Source organism: Octopus sinensis, linkage group LG4 (genome assembly GCF_006345805.1).
Source record: "Octopus sinensis linkage group LG4, ASM634580v1, whole genome shotgun sequence".
Taxonomy (NCBI): Eukaryota; Metazoa; Mollusca; class Cephalopoda; order Octopoda; family Octopodidae; genus Octopus; species Octopus sinensis.
In genome coordinates this window covers 135275091-135297767 of record NC_043000.1, presented here as the reverse complement: position 1 = coordinate 135297767, position 22677 = coordinate 135275091, and the positions used below count along the sequence as shown (strand labels likewise).

The following is a 22677-nucleotide window of genomic DNA, read 5'->3' as shown; positions in this document are numbered from 1 at the left end:
TTAATTAAATCAAGCCAATCTTCCATATATATATATATTATATATATATATATATATATATATATATATATATATATATTGTTATATTTCGGAATGGTCATTTTGCCAGTTTAGCCAATAAAAACACACGCACTATATATTTGGTGTTATTTTGCTTCAGTGTTATTTATTTTGTTACATTAATCTTAATTTTATTTCGGCCAGAGTTCTTTCGTCACACTCCTGTGACCGCATCAGTGGTCCTTTGTTTTCTTCTTTCTTATTTGTGTCTCTCGTTACTAACCGTCAGGCATTTTGTATTTCTATTGTATGTCTTCATTTGCGCATGCTTATATCCCTATGTGCGTCTATGTTTATTTAGTGTGTGTGTGGGGTGGATGCCTGTTATATTTGTATCTTCTGTTTATATACGTTCATGTAATTTGTTTTTGCTGTTTTTGTTTCTTCTTATTTTGTTCATGTGTTTACATCCACTTATCATTATCATTACATATGCTTGTATATATGTATGTATGTATGTATAACAACAATACTAGTAATAATAATAATAAATCAAAAAAATCTTTTAGATTAAAAAAAACTTATATAGTTATTTATTTCTATTTGTTTATTTATCTGTGTATTTTATTTATTATGTTTTCGGTTTTGTTTATATTGTAATCAGTTTATTGGGATCCTCTACCGTCATATGTTGTGGTGTGTGCTAGTGTTCCCTTCTAGTTTCCTATTCAGGCTAGGTTTATTTTCTATTATGTGTGTAGCTTCTGTAATTTGTCTGATTGTTGCATCTGTTCTATGTCTGGACAATATTTTAATTTCTATGTTGTTGATTGATCCCCCGTGTTCCTGTTCGGCGTGTTGGTACAGAATCGATGAGCTTTTACCTTCCTTGAGTTCTCTCCAATGTTCATTTACCCGCTCGCCTATGCTTCTTGACCATTCCGAAACGACTTCACATAAAAAATCTTGCACAACAAATATATAAACGTACTATATATATATATATATATATATATATATATATAATATATATATATATATATATAATATATATATATATATATATATATATAAACATATACGTATGAATATGTAACCACACAATTTGAATGTTGAATTTAGGGATGAGCTGCTAGAATCGCTAGCGCTTTGGATTAAATGCTTTGCGGCGTTTCTTCATACATAAATAGACATATACGTACCGTGTTTCCCCGAAAATAAGACCCTGTCTTATATCAATTCTACATCCAAAAAATACACTAGGGCTTATTTTCGAGAGATGTCTTATATATTTGCGGAAAAAACCCAAGACAAAAAAGTCTCATGTCCTCGTGTAAAAAGAAAAAAATTGTAAAAAGGAAACTCATGTTTTTAGTTATCAAAAGTTTATTTGTTTGTGTTTTTAGTCAAGTATAACCATTTCGTCCTCTTCTGGAACATCATTACAAATCATCAAACCCCGAACTTCAGACTGAATTTCTTGCAAAATTCCTGTAGAATCATAGACCTCAATCTCACATATTTGGCAATATAACTTTCCTTAAACGAAGTACCCTGCTCGTAATGCATTGGCAACGCAACTGTCGGTAATTTTATTCCATGCATTCTTCACCCAGTTCACGACCTCTTGGAGGTTGGGTTTGACAAAGTTTCCACGCTGATTTCTCTCCATTCTATGTTCGATATATTCATTCACTTCCATCCGAAAATAATCCTTGAAGGTCTTGTTTATTACGAGATCTAATGTTAGTAGATATGAAGTCATTCCTGCGGGAATCATTATGTGGTCAATTCTTCTTTCAGAAAGGAAGGTTTTCATATCTTTTACGCGATAAGCACTGGTCGAGTCCCAGACGAAAAGACCTCTTGAGAACTACGTAAAACAAGTGGCATAGTTAAATCAAACCCATTTTCTTATAACAGCTTGTGTGCACCAAGCCTTTTCCGTTTCAACGATATAAATGCCCAAAACTCGTTCTGTTTTAGTTTTTATGCCCTTTGTGATAAGCTGTGGGACTTTTGTTCCATCAAGAAGAATTAATAAAATACAAGTAACTCTTGCACTTTCGTAACCCGTTGAGGCATCTTAGATTAGCGAGGCACCTGTCTGTTCAATTGTCGTTTTAGATCCTTGGCCCATAAATATTGTAGTCTCATCTGCAGCATTTATATTGGTGAGATTGTATCTAGAAAAGTCGATACCATCAATGAAGGACATGAATGCAAGTGCACGTTGAATCACTTCAGCATCCTCCAGTTTGAACAGTATTATCGATCTTCTTAGAGAGAGCTCATATCGTCGAAGAAAGTTATCCAACCAATGAGGCGATGCTTTGACTATGTTTGGGGGTATATCCAACTGTAGTGTCATTGCAGGAGCAAATTCTTGAATACCAGCTCTGCGTACAACCAAAACCTTTGTTTGTCTGTTAGTAATCTATTCCGAGGTGATATCTTCCAGCTCCAAAAGTAACGGTTGTCGACCTGGTCCACACTTGCACTTCCCTCATCCACCAGTCTGCTGAGATTATTGTACTCTGCTCGCCATTTTCGAACCATTTGGCGATCCATCTTACAGAAAGCCGTAAGATTCTTGTTAAGTAACTCTTCCACAATTCCTTTCTTGTACTCCACGGAATAACTCTTTCTTTTTGCACTCATCTTTCCTGGAAGACAAGGGAGTCAACTCCGTGCATGCGCGCTTAGCGCGGACTTTAGCCAAGCTGCGGTAGTTGATTTATTTTACAAACATCACACGGTCTTGCTAAGAAGCTGATACATTTTGACTAGGTCTTATATTCGGGGTAGGGTTTATATTAAAAACATGCTGAAAAATTATGGTAGGGCTTATTTTCGGGGAAAACATGGTATAGATATGTAACCACACACACAATTTAAGCGTTAAATTAAGGGATGAACTTGTAGAATCATTAGTGATTTGGACAAAATGCTTAGTGGCATTTCTTCCTGATTTTTACGTTCTGGGTTCAAATTTCGCCGAAGTCAGCTTTGCTTTTCATCCTTTCAGGATCGGTAAAATAAGTACCAATTGAACACTTAGGTCGATGTAATCCATTTACCCTTCCCTTGAATGTACTACCGTTGTACCAAAATATAAACCCATTAATTTAAAGCTAGTTTAAGAAAATTCACAGGATATGGGGTGACTCAATACTAAGATTAAGATAAAATTTATTGTAGCATGAAAGGCAGTATGAAAGGTATCGTTTCGCGAAAGCCGGTGCATTTATCTCGCACATGGCTTCTAAACATCCAATGCTATGTCTCACAGATTTCAGCTTACATACATTCATGCAGAATTCGCGCTCGCTTACACACGCACACACAAACAACAGAAATGATCTGATAGAAATAACTCAGATTGATCAGTGGACAGACTTTTCAAATAGCATGTTAATTGAGATTATCTCCCTTTTTCATTTGGAGTTGTTACCAATTGCCTCCGAGTGATTGATTTACTCTCTCTGTATGTGGAGATAACTTCAGTACGTCATAACTTTACCTTGTATATCATTCAATTTAATCTTATTCAAATGTGTTGTTCAAATACACGCCACTGGACACTCCGTGTTACTTCCCTTAGCTCATTTTCGCTTCATTTATGCAAATAACCCAGGCCCCAAATTTGTTCCAGATCTTTTCTTAAGTCTGTTTCTTCTCCTGAAGATAAGGCTCGACAGTTGCTTTGCTGATGACAGCTACTGAGGCAGAAATATGTGTCTGCAGATTTCCTCATGTCTTCAGAAATCAGACTATTTACTTTAACCGCATGAAAATTTTGGAGAAATCTTGAGCTTATCTAAACATGATAATTACCAACCTGCCACGAAGCGATTGGCTATTCTTTCTGGAAGGGAAAATAATTTCATTTCAGAGTGATCTTTAAACTTCTCTGTTATGACCTGAATAAGTATAAGAAACAGGCGGAAGCTTAGAAATGAGTCCCGACAAGCAACCTAGATTCATCTTGATACATAGTTTACATAGCTTTCAAAAGAGATCACCAAACCACAAAGTATGGTACCCTACCAATAACCTTCTCAATATCAACAAGAGCTAAATATATTGGTGTTGTTTATACCTAAAAACTTCCATGTTTCACTAGGAAATGGTTATCAAAAGTGCCCCATCCGGGCAGAAATGTGGAGAGCGTTTTTTTCTAATCTAGTTTTCCTTCAACCTATTTTTCCTATAATTCTTCAGTTACTCTGATAGCTTGTTCAATCAGGCTGCTAACTCTGTAGTTGCTTCTTTGTACGAACATCTTAGCGTTTTTGGAGTTACATGGAGTTCATTTTCACTCATTTACATACACACACTTCTCGCAATGTTTCATAGCAGCTTGCCAATGCCTCAGTATCAGTGAACCACTATCACTACGCATGCACTTTTTACTAACGACATCCAGATTCCCATTGATGCATTGCTTTTCGAATGAACGAAAAAGCTAGCAAGCATCTTATTTCCCTTGCTAAGTATACTTGCTATCGGGCTTATTACATAGTATTAATCCCTGAATCACTCCTTTTCTTCCATACTTTGATGACCTGTCTCTTAGAGTTTATGACTATCAACTGTACCATTACACTGATACGTTACCTTGGTTACTCCATTGCAGATGTGTCCTGTGCTCCGTTGCAGGTTGTTTCGTTGTAACTCTGAGAGTTGCTAATGCTATAAGTCTCTTTGTCGACATAAGCGTTATTTAGTATTATTTTTTACTTACAGCTGGCTGAGAGACCCTTCGTACGATCACTTTTCACATTGTTACGTGTCTTCATTCTGATGGTTAATCACTAATCTCTCAAGTAGGACGGTTTGCATCACTGACGTTTAAAGCCTCGATCTTTGTTCCTTCCGTGTATCATAACCTTAGTCACCATGCTTACCGAAATGAACATCAGGATGTTCTCAGCATGTCCACTAACGTTACCATCTATGATATTGATGTCACTGTCACTTGTCCAAATTACTTAACACACACACGCATAGCATATGCTCTTATAAACATAAATGACTACGTCACCATACTTGATGGCATAATGCCTCCGTATCTCTTCTTAGCAAATGGGCTTCTGCCTGGAAAGTTCCTCTCTAAAACACGAGCCATGTCAATTTTTTTTTAATGGAAGACCAGCAGTTGCCGATACTGTCCACGCCATTGGCGCTGTCTAAAGTAAAGGCAAGGACTGATACAGCTTGCCAACTTTAGTAACTATCATCTCACACCAAGTAGAAGACTACTAAAAGGATCAAATAATCATCTTTCACCAACGTGTAACTGAGAAAGAAATGGCATGCAAGTTACTCAATAAATTGAAATAAATTATATATATATATAACCCAGCAAAAAAGCATCAACATCAAACAGGGTAACTGTTTTTCATGAATAAGTCGAAAGAATATTTCTGCCCATCTGATTGCTTTGTAGCAAATCAGTTCACTGTCCCATAATTTCCGAGATTTATTCAGTCTAGAGACATTTCTCACTGCGGCTTTCCAGCTAGATCGGTGCATTATTTCCTGTAGAAGATAGGTCTAAAACCCAAACAACTGAAGAAAGTCATCAAGGAGATGAGCATAACAGATGACAATAGCTTAAGATAGTTATGGATGATAAGAGACCGCAAGTGGAACCTTTTGAAGACTTATTCAGCCCTCACTGCTTCTCCATTCAGGCGAAGTGTACAGGCTAAGGGGCGAAATGCTTGCGAGCCTGAGATACCTGCTGACGATACGGAAGGGTTTCCAGCTTTGCAATACATTTAAATAGATCTTGCCAAACCTCTGAGTAGCTCCCGCAGTTTCTACATGGGACAAAGCATCTCTGCTGTTTATTTCACCTACTTAATATTATTTTTCTAAATAACATGAGTTGATAAACACGTGTCCGCATGCTTGGAGATTTCTTCAAAGATCGTAGCCGTGGCCGATGCCAGTGTCGCATAACTGGCTCGTAAAAAGCACCCATTACACCCTTGGAGTGGTTGGCGTTAGGAAGGTTTCTATAGCTGGATGCCTTTCCTAACGCCGACCACTCCGAGAGTGAGGTAGGTGCTTTTTACGTCCACCGGTATGGGTGCCAGTCAGGCGGCACTGGCATAAGTCACGCTCGAATGATACTTTTTACGTGCCACCGGCACAAGTGCCAATCAGGCGGCACTGGCACAGGTGTCAGTCCGGCGGCACTGCCATACCAAAACAGATTGGAACCTGGTGCAGTTCCCCAGCTTACCAGTTTTCAGTCAAACCGTCCAACCCATGCCAGCTTGGAATGATGATGATGATACATACTTTTAATTAGTTTTCCAGTTTCTGACTTTTCTTTTTTAAAGTCACGAAAGGTAAGAAAAGAATGGAGAAAGAAACAATTGCGTTGTTTTAATCTTTTATTTTATATTGAGAAAATAGGTAAAATGTTTGTAAAAAAGTAAAAGTAAAAAAAAAAATCATATCCATGGCTCTTGAAAATTGCCAAAGTATTTCCCTACCGTGACTCCTTTGGCACATATACCAAGCTTAAGTAACTGCAGCCTTTAACTTACGCACACTCATACACATTTAGTCATACATAATCTCTACATACAAGGATGTATATATGCACATTCTGTTCATTTGGGAAATCTGTTGCATTTTTCTTTGCTCGGAAATATGCATTTAAATTTTTGTCTCTTTGATTAAACCTCGGTAAGTCTTTGAATTTATCTTTTTTTTTTTAATAAAATTAACTCGTCGATGTGATCGAAGGCGCCATTATTGGTTTGATTTGACCATCAACTTTGTCTTTTACTAGTTTTGTTCCTTTCACTCTTTTCCATTTCATTCGACGATTTTGAAACCACACTTTGACCTGTAACAGAAACAAAAAGAAGCAACTTTAGTAAATGTACTAAATTATTTCTTGTTTTAGATAAAATCATCATCATCATCATCACAAAAATTTGCTGTTGAGTTTTAGATTGTTGTCTGTTGCGCTATATGAATATACAACACTGGCTGCATGCAAAGGAAAAACCAAAATGGTTCAATACACGTATGCGTATGTAAAGACGGGCGAAATGCCGCTAAGCATTTTACCCGGCGTGCTAGCGATTCTGCCAGCTTGCCACCTTAAGAGCTGTAAAATATATTAAAATTTACTTCACATAGTTCAAACATCACCTGATATAGAACTCAGTATATTGGGTAGAGTGAATAGATATGTTTATTATATCGCAAGTTGATTTTTGTCCTACGCTGAGCTGTTCATAACTGTCGACTAGTATATCTAAATTTTACATGTGTGAATATTCTATCTGTCTGTCTATTTAAAATACCCACGTGTAAACTATTGATGCCAACCCGACATTTTCCCCCCCATTGAATGGTTGATATTAATAATCGTTAATTTTACCCAACGAATACAAATTTTCTAGCTCATCCACCGAATGATAAAAGCAATGATGTTACTAGAGAGTAGTTTCCATAGGTGCCACCTTATCTTAAATCCTTTATACAAATCTAAATAGGTATTCCATAGGAAATCTCTATTCATGTAATAAATGCTCATTTAATACTCGAGTAGAAATTCATATTTCATACCTTGAGCATAGGATTTTTAATTATTTAGCTCCATTATATATATATATATATATATATCGCCATGATAGATCGGTAGCCGCTAAACATATTTTTTTCTCTCCTTGTTTCTTTCTGTAGTCCTCTCTGTGGAAGAGCGTAGGCTCGAAACGTAAAAGACTTTTTCAATTCCTGAGCATTATACTAATACATCTGTTTGTTTTCTACACCACCTGTCTTCGTCTTTTATCTTTTTTTTTCGTGAATTCTCCCTATACATACATACATACATACATACATACATACATACATGTATGTATGTATGTATATATATATATATATATATATATATATATATATATACATACATACATACACACACACTTGCCTGATGACTTTGTAAACACAAGTGAAACTCAAGAGTAGCAAGATACTCGACAAAAGTCCTATATATAAATTACACCTTTACTTGTTAAATAACCCTGCATTGATCAGCACTTAAAATATAAAATGACGAACATGAAACGAAAGCCATTACAACCATTTTCCGTTGTGCAAGACATTCAAATATTTAACTTCAAAATTGCCATTTGAGAAATCCAACGATGCTGAAAGAATGTATGGTCTACAATATTGCAACTGTACGTTGTTGGAATACAACAAAAAGAACTTTAATTGAAAAGCCGGACCCAAATATTATATGTTCGGGGCTTAGTGAAGCGTAAAACACCTGAAGTGCATTTTCAGAGACTCTTGACGCCTTCATGTTTCTCGGTTTTAGAATAATTAAGACGATGCTGAGAAATAAGATACGCCGTTCTGTAACCGTCTGCTGATTCGGTTCCAGAAGTAGATATATACGAAAATCATGAGGAAAACATTAGTCTTGAACAATCTCAAAACAAATTTCTTTAACCCAGTCTCGGGTGTTTTCTTTTCATTCCTTTTTTTCTTCTTTCTTTCTATCATGTTCTTTTCTTCTTTTTTTTTTGCTTTTTTAGTGATGGAACTGAAGCAATGTTTTACGCTAAAAATATGCCCTACATTATTATACAGACTGTAAATATTTATAATATCCAAAATATAACATTTTTTTCGGTTATTTATCAACAGATTGAAGGAGGAGCGGTGTTCTGAGTGGTTTAAAGGATGGATTACTGGAAAAGTTGCTTCTTGAAACCTGCTTTCAAAGACTGTTCGCGAAAGTAGCAAAGCACTTTACAATCCTTTCTGTCGTCGATCTCGTTAACTAACTTATTAGTAATCAAAGGTAATTAGTCGCTTCTAACCTGCTAGAAACAACAGCCGAATTTACTTGAATTATATCCTATAGTATTAAGGCGGCGAGCTGGCAGAAACGTTAGCACGCCGGGCGAAATGCTTTGCGGTATTTCGTCTGCCGTTACGTTCTGAGTTCAAATTCCGCCGAGGTCGACTTTGCCTTTCATCCTTTCGGAGTCAATAAAATTAAGTACCAGTTACGCACTGAGGATCAATATGATCCACTTAATCCATTTGTCTGTCCTTGTTTGTCCTCTCTGTGTTTAGCCCCTTGTGGGTAGTAAAGAAATATATTTCCTATAGTATTAAGACAGCAACATAGATAACCCTAAATAAAAGTGATGTTCATGGTTAGATCAGCCTTAACTGGGCTATCCTAATGTTATTAGATCAGCCTTAACTGGGCTATCCTGATGTTATTAGATCAGCCTTAACTGGGCTATCCTGATGTTATTAGATCAGCCTTAACTGGGCTATCCTGATGTTAGGAAGCAAGAACGACCAGTTAGCTATTTATACAGAGTAACAAACAGCAAAATTTCAGAAATATAAAATGCCAGGTAAGGGAAATACGTATGAAGTATTAAACAAACAGAACGATGTATAGTAAATTTCAACGAAAAAGTAGGTGAATGAATCGTTTATGTTATATTAATTATGTAAATGTAGCAAATCACGTGAATTTTGTGTGTTCTATACAATGTAAATACACATAAACACACGCACGCATGCACGTGTGCACACACACACACACACACACACGACATGCGCATGGTACATTGTTTTTACTTCCGTCCCACTGCGCAACATCTCGGGTAAATATCTTCCAAGATGGCCCAGGGTGGAACAATTCCTTATGGGCTGATTTGATACACGAGAACTGCACAGAAAGCCGTCTTGTGTGTGTATGTGTGTGCATAGAATGCAATCATACTTGAGTACCAGCCACCTTGAAGGATTTAATCAATCAAAACGCATCAAGTCCTTATCTTCGCTTGTTCCGAACGGCTACATTATATGTTTACAAACACACACGCCGCAGATGCAAATCCAAGTGGTTATGAAATTTGCTTCAGAGTCATGAGATCTTAGGTTGAATCCCAATGTACTTTTTGTGTCTGTTGCTATAGCAGATTTGTAGAATCGGAAGAAACTAGTGATACTTTTCTTCGGCAAAAAGTAGTACAAATAGTGGAATGAATTTTATGCCGGGAGGTGTGCAGTTTTAAGTAGAGCTCTTTCATTAGACAGAGTGATATATATATATATATATATATATATATAGAGAGAGAGAGAGAGAGATAAATGTGAATTGACACATTTAAGATTCGAGTGAAGTTGGAAGAAGGGTAGACAGAGGAAAATGAAAAGGTATCAAATTTTAGAGGAAGGATTCAAAGGAACAAAATCTTGAGTTGACCCAAGCTATGGGAGTGAAACTGAGTCGATAGAAAGTTTACGAGCCTATCGAATGGTATAGATTTGTAATTCAAAGGGTTATTTCTGCATATGAATTACGTTGAGGGTCCACATCTCAGTGAATATAATTTAATGGGTAGACAGGTCAAATGATCGAACAACTGCGCCTCTCATCGATGAAATTGATGAAAGATCCCTATATTACTGGGAGACACAAATGTTTTTCTAGGTAGGCAGACCAGTTTAAAGATTTGCTGTTGGCCTTGCTTCTAAATTTATTCAAACAGAAAAGAGACCTTTAAAAAGGGGGAGACTGATAGAATGCTTTGGGGGTAATTTAGTTTTATAGTTCTCGAGTAAGACACCGTCGAAGGCAATGCAGAATATATGCAGCGTTGTTTTCACCGAACTTCTCATGGACGAGATGTTAAGTGCAGGAAACAAGAGAGGTGTAGCCAGTAGATTACACCCAAGTTCACACACACACACCCACACACACACACACACACACACACACACACACACTGTAAAAACGTTTCTTTTACAATTCAATTAAGAAGGCTTTATTTTAATATGATGTTGCTGTTGTCACTTAACAACTTTGTCACTATTAATCAGTGAAAACGTAAAAGCTCCCTTTCAAATTTAGATATCATCTCAGTAAATTTGACTCTCAGATGTAAGCGTTGAGCGATCAGGCGTGCTCGCAACATCTATGAATCTTCAAATAATGATCGAATCAAACTGTTAGTACAAATATTTCAACTCCAGAAACCGAATACTCTATTCGTGTTTTCTTGCTTTACACGCTGGGTCTCGAAAGGACCGTGCCCATGGCCAGTGTAGTGTCTCCACCACCTCCACCTCGGCAATTCTGATCACATCAACGCTCCGTTTAAGCTATTACGAGTCTGCACTTGCAGTAAAAATCCTGGAGGGCTGATGTTCATCATCATCATCATCATCATCATCGTTTAACGTCCGCTTTCAATGCTAGCATGATTGGACGATTTGACTGAGGGCTGGCGAACCAGATGGCTGCACCAGGCTCTAGTCTTGATCTGGCAGAGTTTCTACAGCTGGATGTCCTTCCTAACGTCAACCACTGACGCCTGACTGGCCCCCATGCCAGTCAGGCGGTACTGGCAACAACCTCGCTCGAATGTTTTTACACATGTCACCGGCACAAGTGCCAGGGGAAAAAAGTAAACATAGTGATTAGAATGAGGTCTGGGAGAGGGAACATAACAGAACAAGAGGATAAAAGGGATTCATTCATGTTTGAAGTGGGGTTACAGTTAAAAAAGGTGTTTTTTTTAATAAGTAATGCTCAAAAATTGTTTATATATTACGTCCACCGGCATGGGTGCCAGTCAGGCGGCACTGGCATAAGTCACGCTCGAATGATAATTTTTACGTGCCAATCAGGCGGCACTGGCACAGGTGTCAGTCCGGCGGCACTGTCAACGGCCACGACTACGATTTCGCTCAACTATTTATTTTTTCATTAGTAATTTCCTTTGAAATACAACGAGTGGATATTAATATGCTCAAACAGTTATATAGGGTTATTTATGAGCGTGTGGAAGATACGATTCGTCAAAGTCACTGAAATATATAATTCATACACAAGGATTTTTTTTTTATTGTGGGCTGAAAATTTTTCAATAATGCTTTTATATTGTTAAGTTATGTTTGCCGTCACTTAATAAAAATTTTCTAAATAAGCTAAATTGGTAATTTCATTTGTTAAACTCTAAAAAAAAAAAATCGGTATCATGTTTTTCTTGAATTCATCGTAGTTAAACAGGGATTTTACAATACCACCCTGCGTTTGTGTATCTATGCGTACGCCAAAGAATTCTTCTTACCTGTCTTTCTGTTAGACTCAAAGACACAGCAATTTCATAACGTCTTAATCTGGTCAAATAATTTTGTCGTGAAAATTCATTTTCTAATTCGCGTATTTGATTTTTCGTAAAAGCTGTCCTCTCTTTTCTAGGTTTCACATTGAAGTTTAATTTGAATGAATCTGATGCTGCATCGTCTGAAAGAATAAAAAAAAGTACATAATTTATATATTTTTAAAGTGTCAATAATAGATTAACAGACCGAGCAGAGAAAATGGAAATATGAGTAAATATTTAGAAATAATTCTTCATTTTGAATAAAGACAAATGTTACTCTCTTTGGCAATGACCTTGCATAATGTAAATATATTTTCTGCAAACACTGACACATTTCCCCTCTTTCGTATGAAAGCAGTAATATTTTTGGTAGAAATATTTGCTATAGTATTTGTTGCTTTATCATACACTCCTTGTACTTTACACGATGAAATACTAGTAATACAAATAGTGTAAAAATGAGAACGTTCAAAAGGTTTCTAGGTTGATCCTAATAATAAATCAACAACACCTCCAGCAATTTGAAAAATATAAAAATAAGTGCAGCCATAAATATTCGTGGGTCCAATAAACTATAACTCTTTAATAACATTTCACTTCCCTATCCTTTGTTTACTTGTTTCGGGTTCATTAAAAAGAAGACGAAAAAAGTAGCGAAAGTAAAAAAACTTTTGAAAACTAAGAGGAAATCAAACGAAAAGAAAAACATCTTAGTGACACTAAAGATATTTCAAGTTTCGAACAGGCTGTTTTGTGAATTAGGAAACCTTAAAAGTCAAAAGTAAAATAATAATAAATAAAATGAAATGTGGGGCGGGCGATAGAGAGAGAAGGGAGAGGCAGCGGAAAGAAGACGAGCTGTTTCTATATTTTCGGTATGAATCACCCAAATGTCCCTCAAATCATGTATCCTGAAGCTTGTGTAAATATTTTAACAGACAAACCCACTGCCTTTAGTAAAAAGATACGATGGTAGGTTCTGTAGCTCAGAAACATCAGACGTTTGCAGGAGTGCTAGAAAAAACACGCGCTCTTTTGTCTGCTTACACCACGGGAGAAACCTCCACTCTTGTGTGTTGTACAAACAGGATAGTGCGCGTGCGCATTGAGAGATTAGCTCCCTGCAAAACAAAAAATAAAATGTGGGGAAAGCAACTAGAAACGGCAATTTTCAGAGTTCTGAGGAATTTATAGTACCTGTGAGCGAAATATATGACTTCGAATTTTATTACTGACTGTTTCCGATGAGTCAAGAAATGATACATTAATTTTCAAGCTATAAGTGACAGGCCTGAACAAAGCTTACTTTACAAAATATTGTCTCGAAACTCTTAAAGAATGAAACAGGAATTCTTAACTGTTACAGCTTCAGTTTCAATATAATTGGAAAGAAAAGTCGCATTTAATTTTTATGCCTTTTCAGGGCCAAGTTGATGGGAGCTGTTCTGTAACAATAACAACTCAAGATTGAAATCTATTTATATAATATTAATAATAAAATTTAACACAAGTAAATGCCAAGTTATATATCACAGTTAATATAAGTATTTGACACAGTAACTCTCGTACCAATGCTTGAAGACAATGTACTACTAATGAAGATGATACGAAACCCAATTTGTACAGCTGCATGATAAAGATGGATGTTGCTAGTTATATTGAAGGGAATATGCTTATTAAGATGTCATAAAATTCAAAAAATTTGCAAGACAGTCATCAATATATACCAAACACAAAACACCAAATAAAACAAAGACCTTTGGCAAATTAGGCCAACTAACAATATATTTAATTATACAGTCTCTTATTTATTTACTGTTCTCCTATTTCGTGCTTTGCTTCTATGCCGACCATTGATACATTTTTTTTTCTCCAATCTATTTTCGATGTTGGCATCGATCTCATGTGATAATCAATTTCAGTATTTACTCAAATTGATTTTATGATTGTTGGACTTTTATTAAGATAAATTAGAAATATTTAAACTCTCAGAGGTGCAGCGTTCCAGTTACATATGTTTATGATACAAGAGCTAAAAAAAATTTCATCTTTATTAAAATATAAATGGCTGTGCCCCATCATGGCCACAGCTTGTGAGCTGAAACTAAATAAAATAAGATAAAATAGAAAAATAATCTGATAAATTTAATTTTTTTAGGTGTATATTTTATGGCCGTCAAGTCAATAAGGACAAAATATGGGCTAAGATTGATATTTCCTATCAACAGTTTAGAAGGTTTTGGGCACTAACATTTCGATTTGGTAGAATTAATTTCTATTCCTCCCACATTACAAAAACAGAATTTTGATTTTGTTAAAAAAAGAAAAAGAAAGAACTATGCATCACAGTGTGTATTGGGTGAATTGTTTAGTAACTTGTGATATCTGAGTATCTAAAAAATAGAATCGCTACCCACTCAGCTGGCTCTCTGGGGAAATGCAGAAAAAGAAAAACTCCACTAATCTTGTAAAGGCTTCTGGAGTAAATAAGAAAATACATAGAATAAAAAATGTTACTGCTAAATTATCACTAATTTCTTCTGTCAAAAGTGCATGTACATGTACATTTAGATTCGTGTACAAAAGTGCATATATCTTTAGATTCGTGTTAATGGAATCTAAAGGTAAAGTAAAACTCTCAACTCGACTCCGTTCGGTCACTAATTATCATGGGTGCACCTAAAAGTTTCCCTTCCTGGGTACAAGTCTGGGTGGAAAGTCACCTCACCGGCAAACGCACAACTTCTTATGGAAGACCAGCAGTCGCCCATGCATACCCCCCTACCCTCTCCACGCCACCGATGTTATCCAAGGAAAAGGCAAAGGCCGATACAGCTTGGCACCAGTGACGTCGCAACTCATTTCTACTGCTGAGTTAACTGGAGCAACGTGAAATAAAGTGTTTTGCTCAAGAACACAACACGCAGCCCGATCCGAGAATCGAACTCACCTCACGATCGTAAGTTCGACACTCTAACCACTGAGCCATGCGCCTTCACAAAGAAGGTAAAGTATAACTATCTTAATTATCGAATAGTTAGTAAGGATTCCTCAAATGATTGCTTGAAAACCGAGTAAACAGGAAGCCAGGGTATTATTTTCTATGTATACGAAGTCATAACTTTTTCAATGACTCAATTCTGCTCACAACTGTGATATAGGTCAGAGATTATACTTGTCCAAGTGACCAACTGACTCTTGACTAACATTTCAGTGAGGATTTGAGAGACGCAAAGATGGCGTTGAGTATCGTAGCAGAACTTTAGAATAATGTGGCTATACATAAGGTCTCATTATCAAAATACGTTACTCGGGAATTTGCTGCTAATCTTGAGATACAAAATGAAGTTCATATGGAGTTAAATAAGCCGAGATTTTACTTAACATCTCGCAGCTGGGATTTTAAACATTCAGTTTCATTTATTTCAGAAAAATATTAGACAAAACAACTGCTCACGGTTACGTTAACCAAAAATTCGGAGGTAGTCCCAAATGAAAATGCCAGTTTCCGAAAGCGAAATTAAATTTCCATTTCGTTTAAAATCTTTTTTTTTTTCCCCAGTCATTATTTTTAAAAAAATTAATTGTTAGAATGGGTAAAGGTGATGGAGCCAATAATAATAATAATAATAATAATAATAATAATAATAATAATAATAACAATAACAATAATAATGATAATGATAATAATAATAATAATAATGATAATGATAATGATAATGATAATAATAATAATAATAATAATAATAATAATAATGATAATAATAATAATGATAATAATAATAATAATAATAATAATATTAATAATAATAATAATAATAATATAATAATAATAATATGATAATGATAATGATAATGATAATAATAATAATAATAATAATAATAATAATAATAATAATAATAATAACGTTTCTGTGTTCGTTTCAGATTCGCCTCATATAGAGAAGAGCGAACCTGTAGCTTTTGAAATCGCAAGAGACCTGGCAAGATCTGCCGTTAATGATATCTTTCTGAAGAGAATGTTTATAAAACAACTTTCATGATTTTCAGTGATTATATATTTCTTGTACCACAAAACCAAGATCCATTACAAAACAATCCGTCGATCCTCTTAAAATAATTTGTTTATAGTAAGACAACCAACCATGCCATATGTTGTCTCAACGTGAAGAGAATGGGAATTAAATTCCTAAAAATATAAGGTTTTCGATTTGTTTACTTTGCTAAGTTTTAAAGCATATTAGCTTCTGAAAAATATCTACACTTTTGCAGGAATAAGGGTGATAGATATTAATTTCCGTTTTCTGTTAGATTAAAACAAGCACTTATTACACGCCTTCATAACAAATATCAACTTAAGCACAATCAGTTCTCGTTGACTTCTGAACTGAGGCAAAAAAAGATCAATTAGGCTTTTGATATATATTTCTTTCAAACGCTCAGTGCCTCAGTTGAATAAAGGATGAGTAAGAAGAACAATAAATTTACGTCTTCATTAAGAAACCATTATAAATATGCTACTTGTACAATGATTCAGGTCACAAATATCACTTCGTGGTTAAGAAATTGGCTTCCGTGTTATGTAGTTTCGAGTTCAATCTGGCTGTGCAGCTACTTTGTCAAGTGTCTTCCACTATAGCTCTACGTTGACCAGAGAATTGTGAATGAATTCGAAAGAAGGAAACTGAAAGAAGCCCAGCACACATACATACACACACACACACATGCGTAAATATTTGCACATATCGTTGCTATTATATGACTTCAGAACGTAAAACGTTTCTGTCAGCTTTCCGCACCACGTTTAAACATATTAACTTTCGGCTGAAGGTTTCCTTTTTTTTTCTATTAGTTTTTCGCACTCCCTACCTTAAATAAATTAACACTAAGTTAGCTACAGTTTTTCATGCTGATGTTATCTCGGAATAATTTGTTTAGAAGCAATTCTGTTATCCAACGCTAATTAATATACAAAAGGCGTCGCCGTGTGATTAGACGTTTGCTTTCAAACTTCAGGGTTTAGTTCAACTATGTGGTGCATTGGACAAGTGACTTCTACTATAACCCCATGTCGACCAAAGCCTTGTAAGTGGATTTGGTTGATAGAAACTCAAAGAAACTTGTTATGAATGTAACCTGCTCGTATTTCCCCCTCGTGCCTACCACCAAAATATTATCAGTGGCCAATTTCTTTGAGTGTACGGTTTCGTACATGTGAACGAATATATTGACAAAGCGCCTAAAGCGGGGGAAAACAATCTCAGCAAATGTTTGTATATTATTAAGTTGGAAAAATTAATAGTTCCTCTATTAATTAGCAGATAATTAGCCTACATTTCGAGTATATTTTCTCCTTCATAGCACTGCCATGACTGCTGCTGTTGTTTGCTGTGATGGTAGCGATAGTGGGTAGCAAGAACAAGGACCATACTTTGTCCAAACAAAGACACATTCCAAGTGTTTAGATACAGACGGCGTAGTGTTCTGTTACTAGTGATATGACGGAGGTTAAAATCATTATTGCTTAGATATCAAAACACATCTTATTTGAAATTACGTGCGCGGAAACTTATGTATGTGATGATGTTAGTATACGCACAGTCTCTTTCAGAAAGTGTGTGTGTGTGTGTGTACGTACGCACTCGCTCCAAGCTGAATCTATTCAATGTGTCCCGTTTCCAATTCTCAGGCGATCAGAGATCAGGAACAAAAAAGGTTGAGTAAATATTCCGACCGAGCCAATTCCACAATAGTATTGAGTACTTTCCTTCACCTTAGTGCATTTTACACCAATCTGATAATACTAACAAGTGCGTGTGTTTGTGTTCAGTTACATAGTTACACGCACGGACAGTGTATATTATTTATACTTATAGTCCACATTATACAACTGCAGCGTGCGTGCACATATACAAAGAAGTCTTTTATTTGAGAAGTATACGAAAATTGGGGGAAATCTAATATGGCTATGAACAAGATAGTTGTTGTTTACATATTACGCTCTATACGAAAACTTATTTGTCTGAGAATTCATGCCTGGGGTAAGAAGTTATTTTTATTGAAGTGAGTAGCATACTCTATGAGGAGATTCATTCTGAACATAGTCATCACGGTTTCGATTTCGTGCAGGAGGCTCATTCACTTCAGTTACTGTTCCTTACACAAATACATTCACCAAGAAAGCAGATGTTTTCAATTTACTGCTACATAGCTTTTACTTACATGCTCACTCTCTGTTTCTGTCTCTCTCTTTCAAAAATACTCCGAAAATTACATCTAAAATTAGCCGGACGTTTACTTTTGGACTGTTTCTAACTCGGCACCAGCACTTTGAAATTCAGTATATCTGACTATAAATAAGTAGTTCTTATAAATGAAGTTCTTGGCTCCTTGCGCTAATCGAATTGATAAATGATCAGGGCCAACACAGCCGTAATCATTCAAGCTTTTGGTACGATTATAGCTACATTGCCCTTCCCTTTATAAGACACTAGGGTATTATTAAAAAGGAGGTGAGAAGTACCAGTTACGCACAAAATTTCAGACATTGTGCCTATTCTTTTTTTACTCGTTTCAGCCATGCGATTGCGGCCATGCTGGAGCACCATCGTGGGTAGAAGAGATTTTTAATAAGAAGGAATTACCTATTATTTTTTGCAGAAGTACAAAGTAGTGAAGCACTTTGTAATTATATGAGGCGTTTAATAACAGAGTGTCGTACGCGCCATACTAGCCATTTTCTAGGTTAGTATATCATTTTCTTTGTCTCGACGTCTAGAATACTGAAAAATTGAGACGAAAAACAGGTGAGACTTGCAATAAGGTCGAAAAAATTGTACCTCGATGCTATTGAGGTTTTGTAGCACCGGTATATTCTGCAAAATGAGAAAGACGCAGTCCCTCTTTCAGATGCATACATAAATAAATAATTTTACACAGGTGGAATGATTAGAGAATGTCTTCGTGGTCATTATTTTAATGACCAAAACCAGCTTCCTAACTTTATTCTTTGCCAAGATATCACATTCTGAAAGTCGCGAAACTTTGACTGCGTTTTTCTCGGTTTTTAAGTTGTGGCGCTTTCGACGGTCTGTTACTAAACGCCTCATATGATACGTTAGTGTCCTGATTTGAAAAATCAAATAACGAAACTACTTCAGTAATAAACTTTACCTCAGTGTCTATAACCACCTCGTCCAGCTACTCATTGAATTTGGATTTTATCTCTGACTACTCTGCAGAGTGAAACAGAGATGCATTACTGTTCGTTTAAAGTAAAAACCCTCACTCACACTCACCTTTTACGAGGAAATCCTTAACACTGAAATTCATTATCTTTTTATTTCTCTGATGTAATACCAATATTGTTACCGCGATGGATTATTTTCTGGCATTTCGAACACGACTAGTATAGATTCTGAACTGAATATTCAACTCATTTATATTACCAATGACCCCCACCCTCGGAATCTCCCATTTTGTATTGCTAAATTTTAAAGGAAAATATGTTATTTTAGAAAGAAGCTAACCGGAAATGGATCACATCTTGCGCATTCGGATGCATAAACCAAAAATTAGACATAAAAAATAACATTAATAGAGTATATTTACTATTAATCCCTTCTCCTCCATTTAATTTTGTTCCTTACATTGACATAAAACTACACATTTATTAGGGATTAATAGTGGATGACTCTAATGATAGGAAATGAAAACTGACTTCGGTAGGATTTATATTCAGGATGTAAAGCGACATAACTAAATGTAAATTTATTAAGTATGGTTCTCTGCCGCTTTTGGAGCCCCACCGTCCAAACTAAACTACAAAGTGATGCATTTTAACTGTAGAAAAGTGAAGACGGCGCTAATGATATTTGAACCTAGAACATAAAAGAACGTAACGAGATATAAACACAACTATATCGTTTCTGTTATGCTATCTTCATGATAACTGGGGGTGGGGAAAAGTGTCTATATATATATTAATGGTATTATTAAATTAATATCAATTTTTCCCCCTCATTTATAAATTTATAAATTTAATTATGCGGCAGTAAATATTTTATTTGATGCAGCATACGTTTCCAACGAGTCTTAGCATGCTTTTCGCGGGGAATTTTAAGGCATAACTAAAAATGCAATTGGTTAAACCGCACGTGTATTTGACGCTCGTGTTGGTCTAATAAATTGTATTTAAGACAAACCTCTGCTGATGATTTATAGATGTTTATGTAAGTAAAATTACATATTACATTAGTAATGAAACAATTGTTCAGGGTCAATCTATTTATTCGTTATGTTTCACTGTCCTTCCGTTGAACTAGAGCTATCCACATAGTGGTAACTCTCTAATAATTTATGTATAAATTTGTATTTTCTCCCTAGGACCATTGTGGTTAGCCGGCATCTGAAATCGATTTAAAAGGAAGCACGGCAACCGCCAGCATTATATATATCCTTTTAAACTCATACACACACACACACACACACACACACACACACACATACACACACACACACACACACACACACATATATATATATATATATATATAATATATATATATATATATATGCAAAAAGCAATACAAATCGCCGAAAAGACTTCTAGTAAATGCGAAGCTCTACACAACAACCACGTAACCAACGGTTAAAATGTGTGGACGCTCAAACTGTGGAACATGCTCCAATCTACTGGAAGACTCGGAATTCCTATTCAATGAAAGAGAGAGGTTCACAATTAAAACCAACTTCACTTGTGCTTCCAACAATCTAATTTACGTCATAACCTGTTCGGGTTGTGGACATGATTATATAGGTCAGACAAATATGACACAGGCGGAGAACCACACTACATAAGGAACAGATCCGGTTCCCGCAATACAGACGGATTTCTTTGGATGAACACATAGAGAAATGTGCAGGTCACCTCCTCTTAGATTTTTATACTTGTTGAATCATTCATTCACAAACTTCTCCACACACAACATGGACTAAAAGTTTAAGAAAATACGAAATTACAATAATTTCAATGTGATGACTAGCAAAAACGAAACCGGTCCACAAATGCAATATTGTTTCACTTATAAAATATATTAAACTATGTATTTCCTTTATATATATATATTGCATTACAACTCACTACGTGGGGATAAGCGAAATTCTCCTCCTTTCTCTCTCTCTCTCTCTCTCTCTCTCTCCCATATATATTCATTACTTTAAGAATATCACAATTAACTTCATTATAAAAAAAAATACCAAACATTGAAGGAAGGAGCGAAGGCTAAAAGTGTAGTAAACTTGGTGCTTGGTGATTCACATCGTCATGAAAAATAAGGCAATATCTAGTTTCAGATAAAGCTGCTTTGGCTGAGTAGCGATGTAATGTGATAAGACAGTTGAAGTGTAACAGAAGTGAATGGGTCAAATTAAAGGTGGAAACAGGGGGTAAACTTAGGTCATTGTAGTGAATGAGGAGAGTGAAGTGAGTATGGTACGAGAGACAGCGTGAGATATAAGTTTCTTGTGAAAGAGGATTGGTGTGATAATTGGTGGGAAGAGCTAGCAGTATCGTATGAGTTAAGATAGAGAATCCGAATCTAGAGTCTTAAACTTATATTTATTTTAACAACGGTACCTGTATGTAGGCTCGAGTAGTAATTGTTTCTTTTTTTGTAACTAATGCTACCGCATTGTTTCGAGCTATATTCTGAGTAGCTCGTGTAGTACAAGTTTGAATTTAAATTTATTTAAATAATATGAAGAACTAAATAAGGCAAAAGTTTAGTAGGGTGGAAAAGGGGAGATAAAAGAGGAAAGTGAAATAGGAATGAAGAGAAGCTACAGCTTAAATTGTGATTGAGTGGTACGTTAGTGCTATGTATGCTTCAACGAAAACCTATCCGCTTTCATCCTAATTATGTGCCTGGCTCGAATTTGTTTCATACAGGATTGTGGAGCATTTGTGCATTTCAGTGATATAAACGACGTCAGTGAAATCTCTAACGCTAAGAATTCGCATCACATCATAGTTTCAGCTCACTGAAAAATTACCTCTCCAGTGCTCGCCATTTCTTGTTGAATCCTTATATATTGCAGTGTAATTATAGTCGAGATAAACTTCCGGCAAACTTGACACGTTTATAATTCGCAGTGGAAGCCATTTCAATCTAAGTACATTGCAAATGCCAATGAAAAAAAAATATGAACATCCACAGTCTTAACCCTTTTTCACTAAAAATCTACATGTTTTTTTTTTTTTTGCGGGAAACATACGCATATTCATCTACGATTGTCCGTGAAATATTTCCAGAATTACGTTTCCTAGTAAAGGATTTGAAAGAAATATGTAGTGCACAACAAAGCCTGTTCGCTAATTGAAATATGATAATCAGTCAGTTTGTAAACGTTTATTTACATAAAATACCTTTCAGGCTACTAATATTAGAAATGCAATATAAGACTATCAATACATACATAGCAAGGTCAGTGT

General features: G+C 35.7%; 1 protein-coding gene across 1 annotated transcript in view; it reads right to left on the bottom strand.

Moving 5' to 3' along the window:
• Positions 1-6397: 6397 nt before the first annotated feature.
• The window catches only part of LOC115210984 (homeobox protein MOX-1-like), a 96019-nt gene continuing 79739 nt past the window's right edge, over positions 6398-22677 (bottom strand). Inside the window, exons 3-4 of the mRNA XM_036502537.1 lie at positions 12150-12325; positions 6398-6871 (exon numbers count right to left, since the gene is read on the bottom strand). Of these exons, the coding sequence (XP_036358430.1) occupies positions 6746-6871; positions 12150-12325 (302 nt within the window). The 3' untranslated portion in view covers positions 6398-6745. The remainder of the gene's footprint in view (positions 6872-12149; positions 12326-22677) is intronic.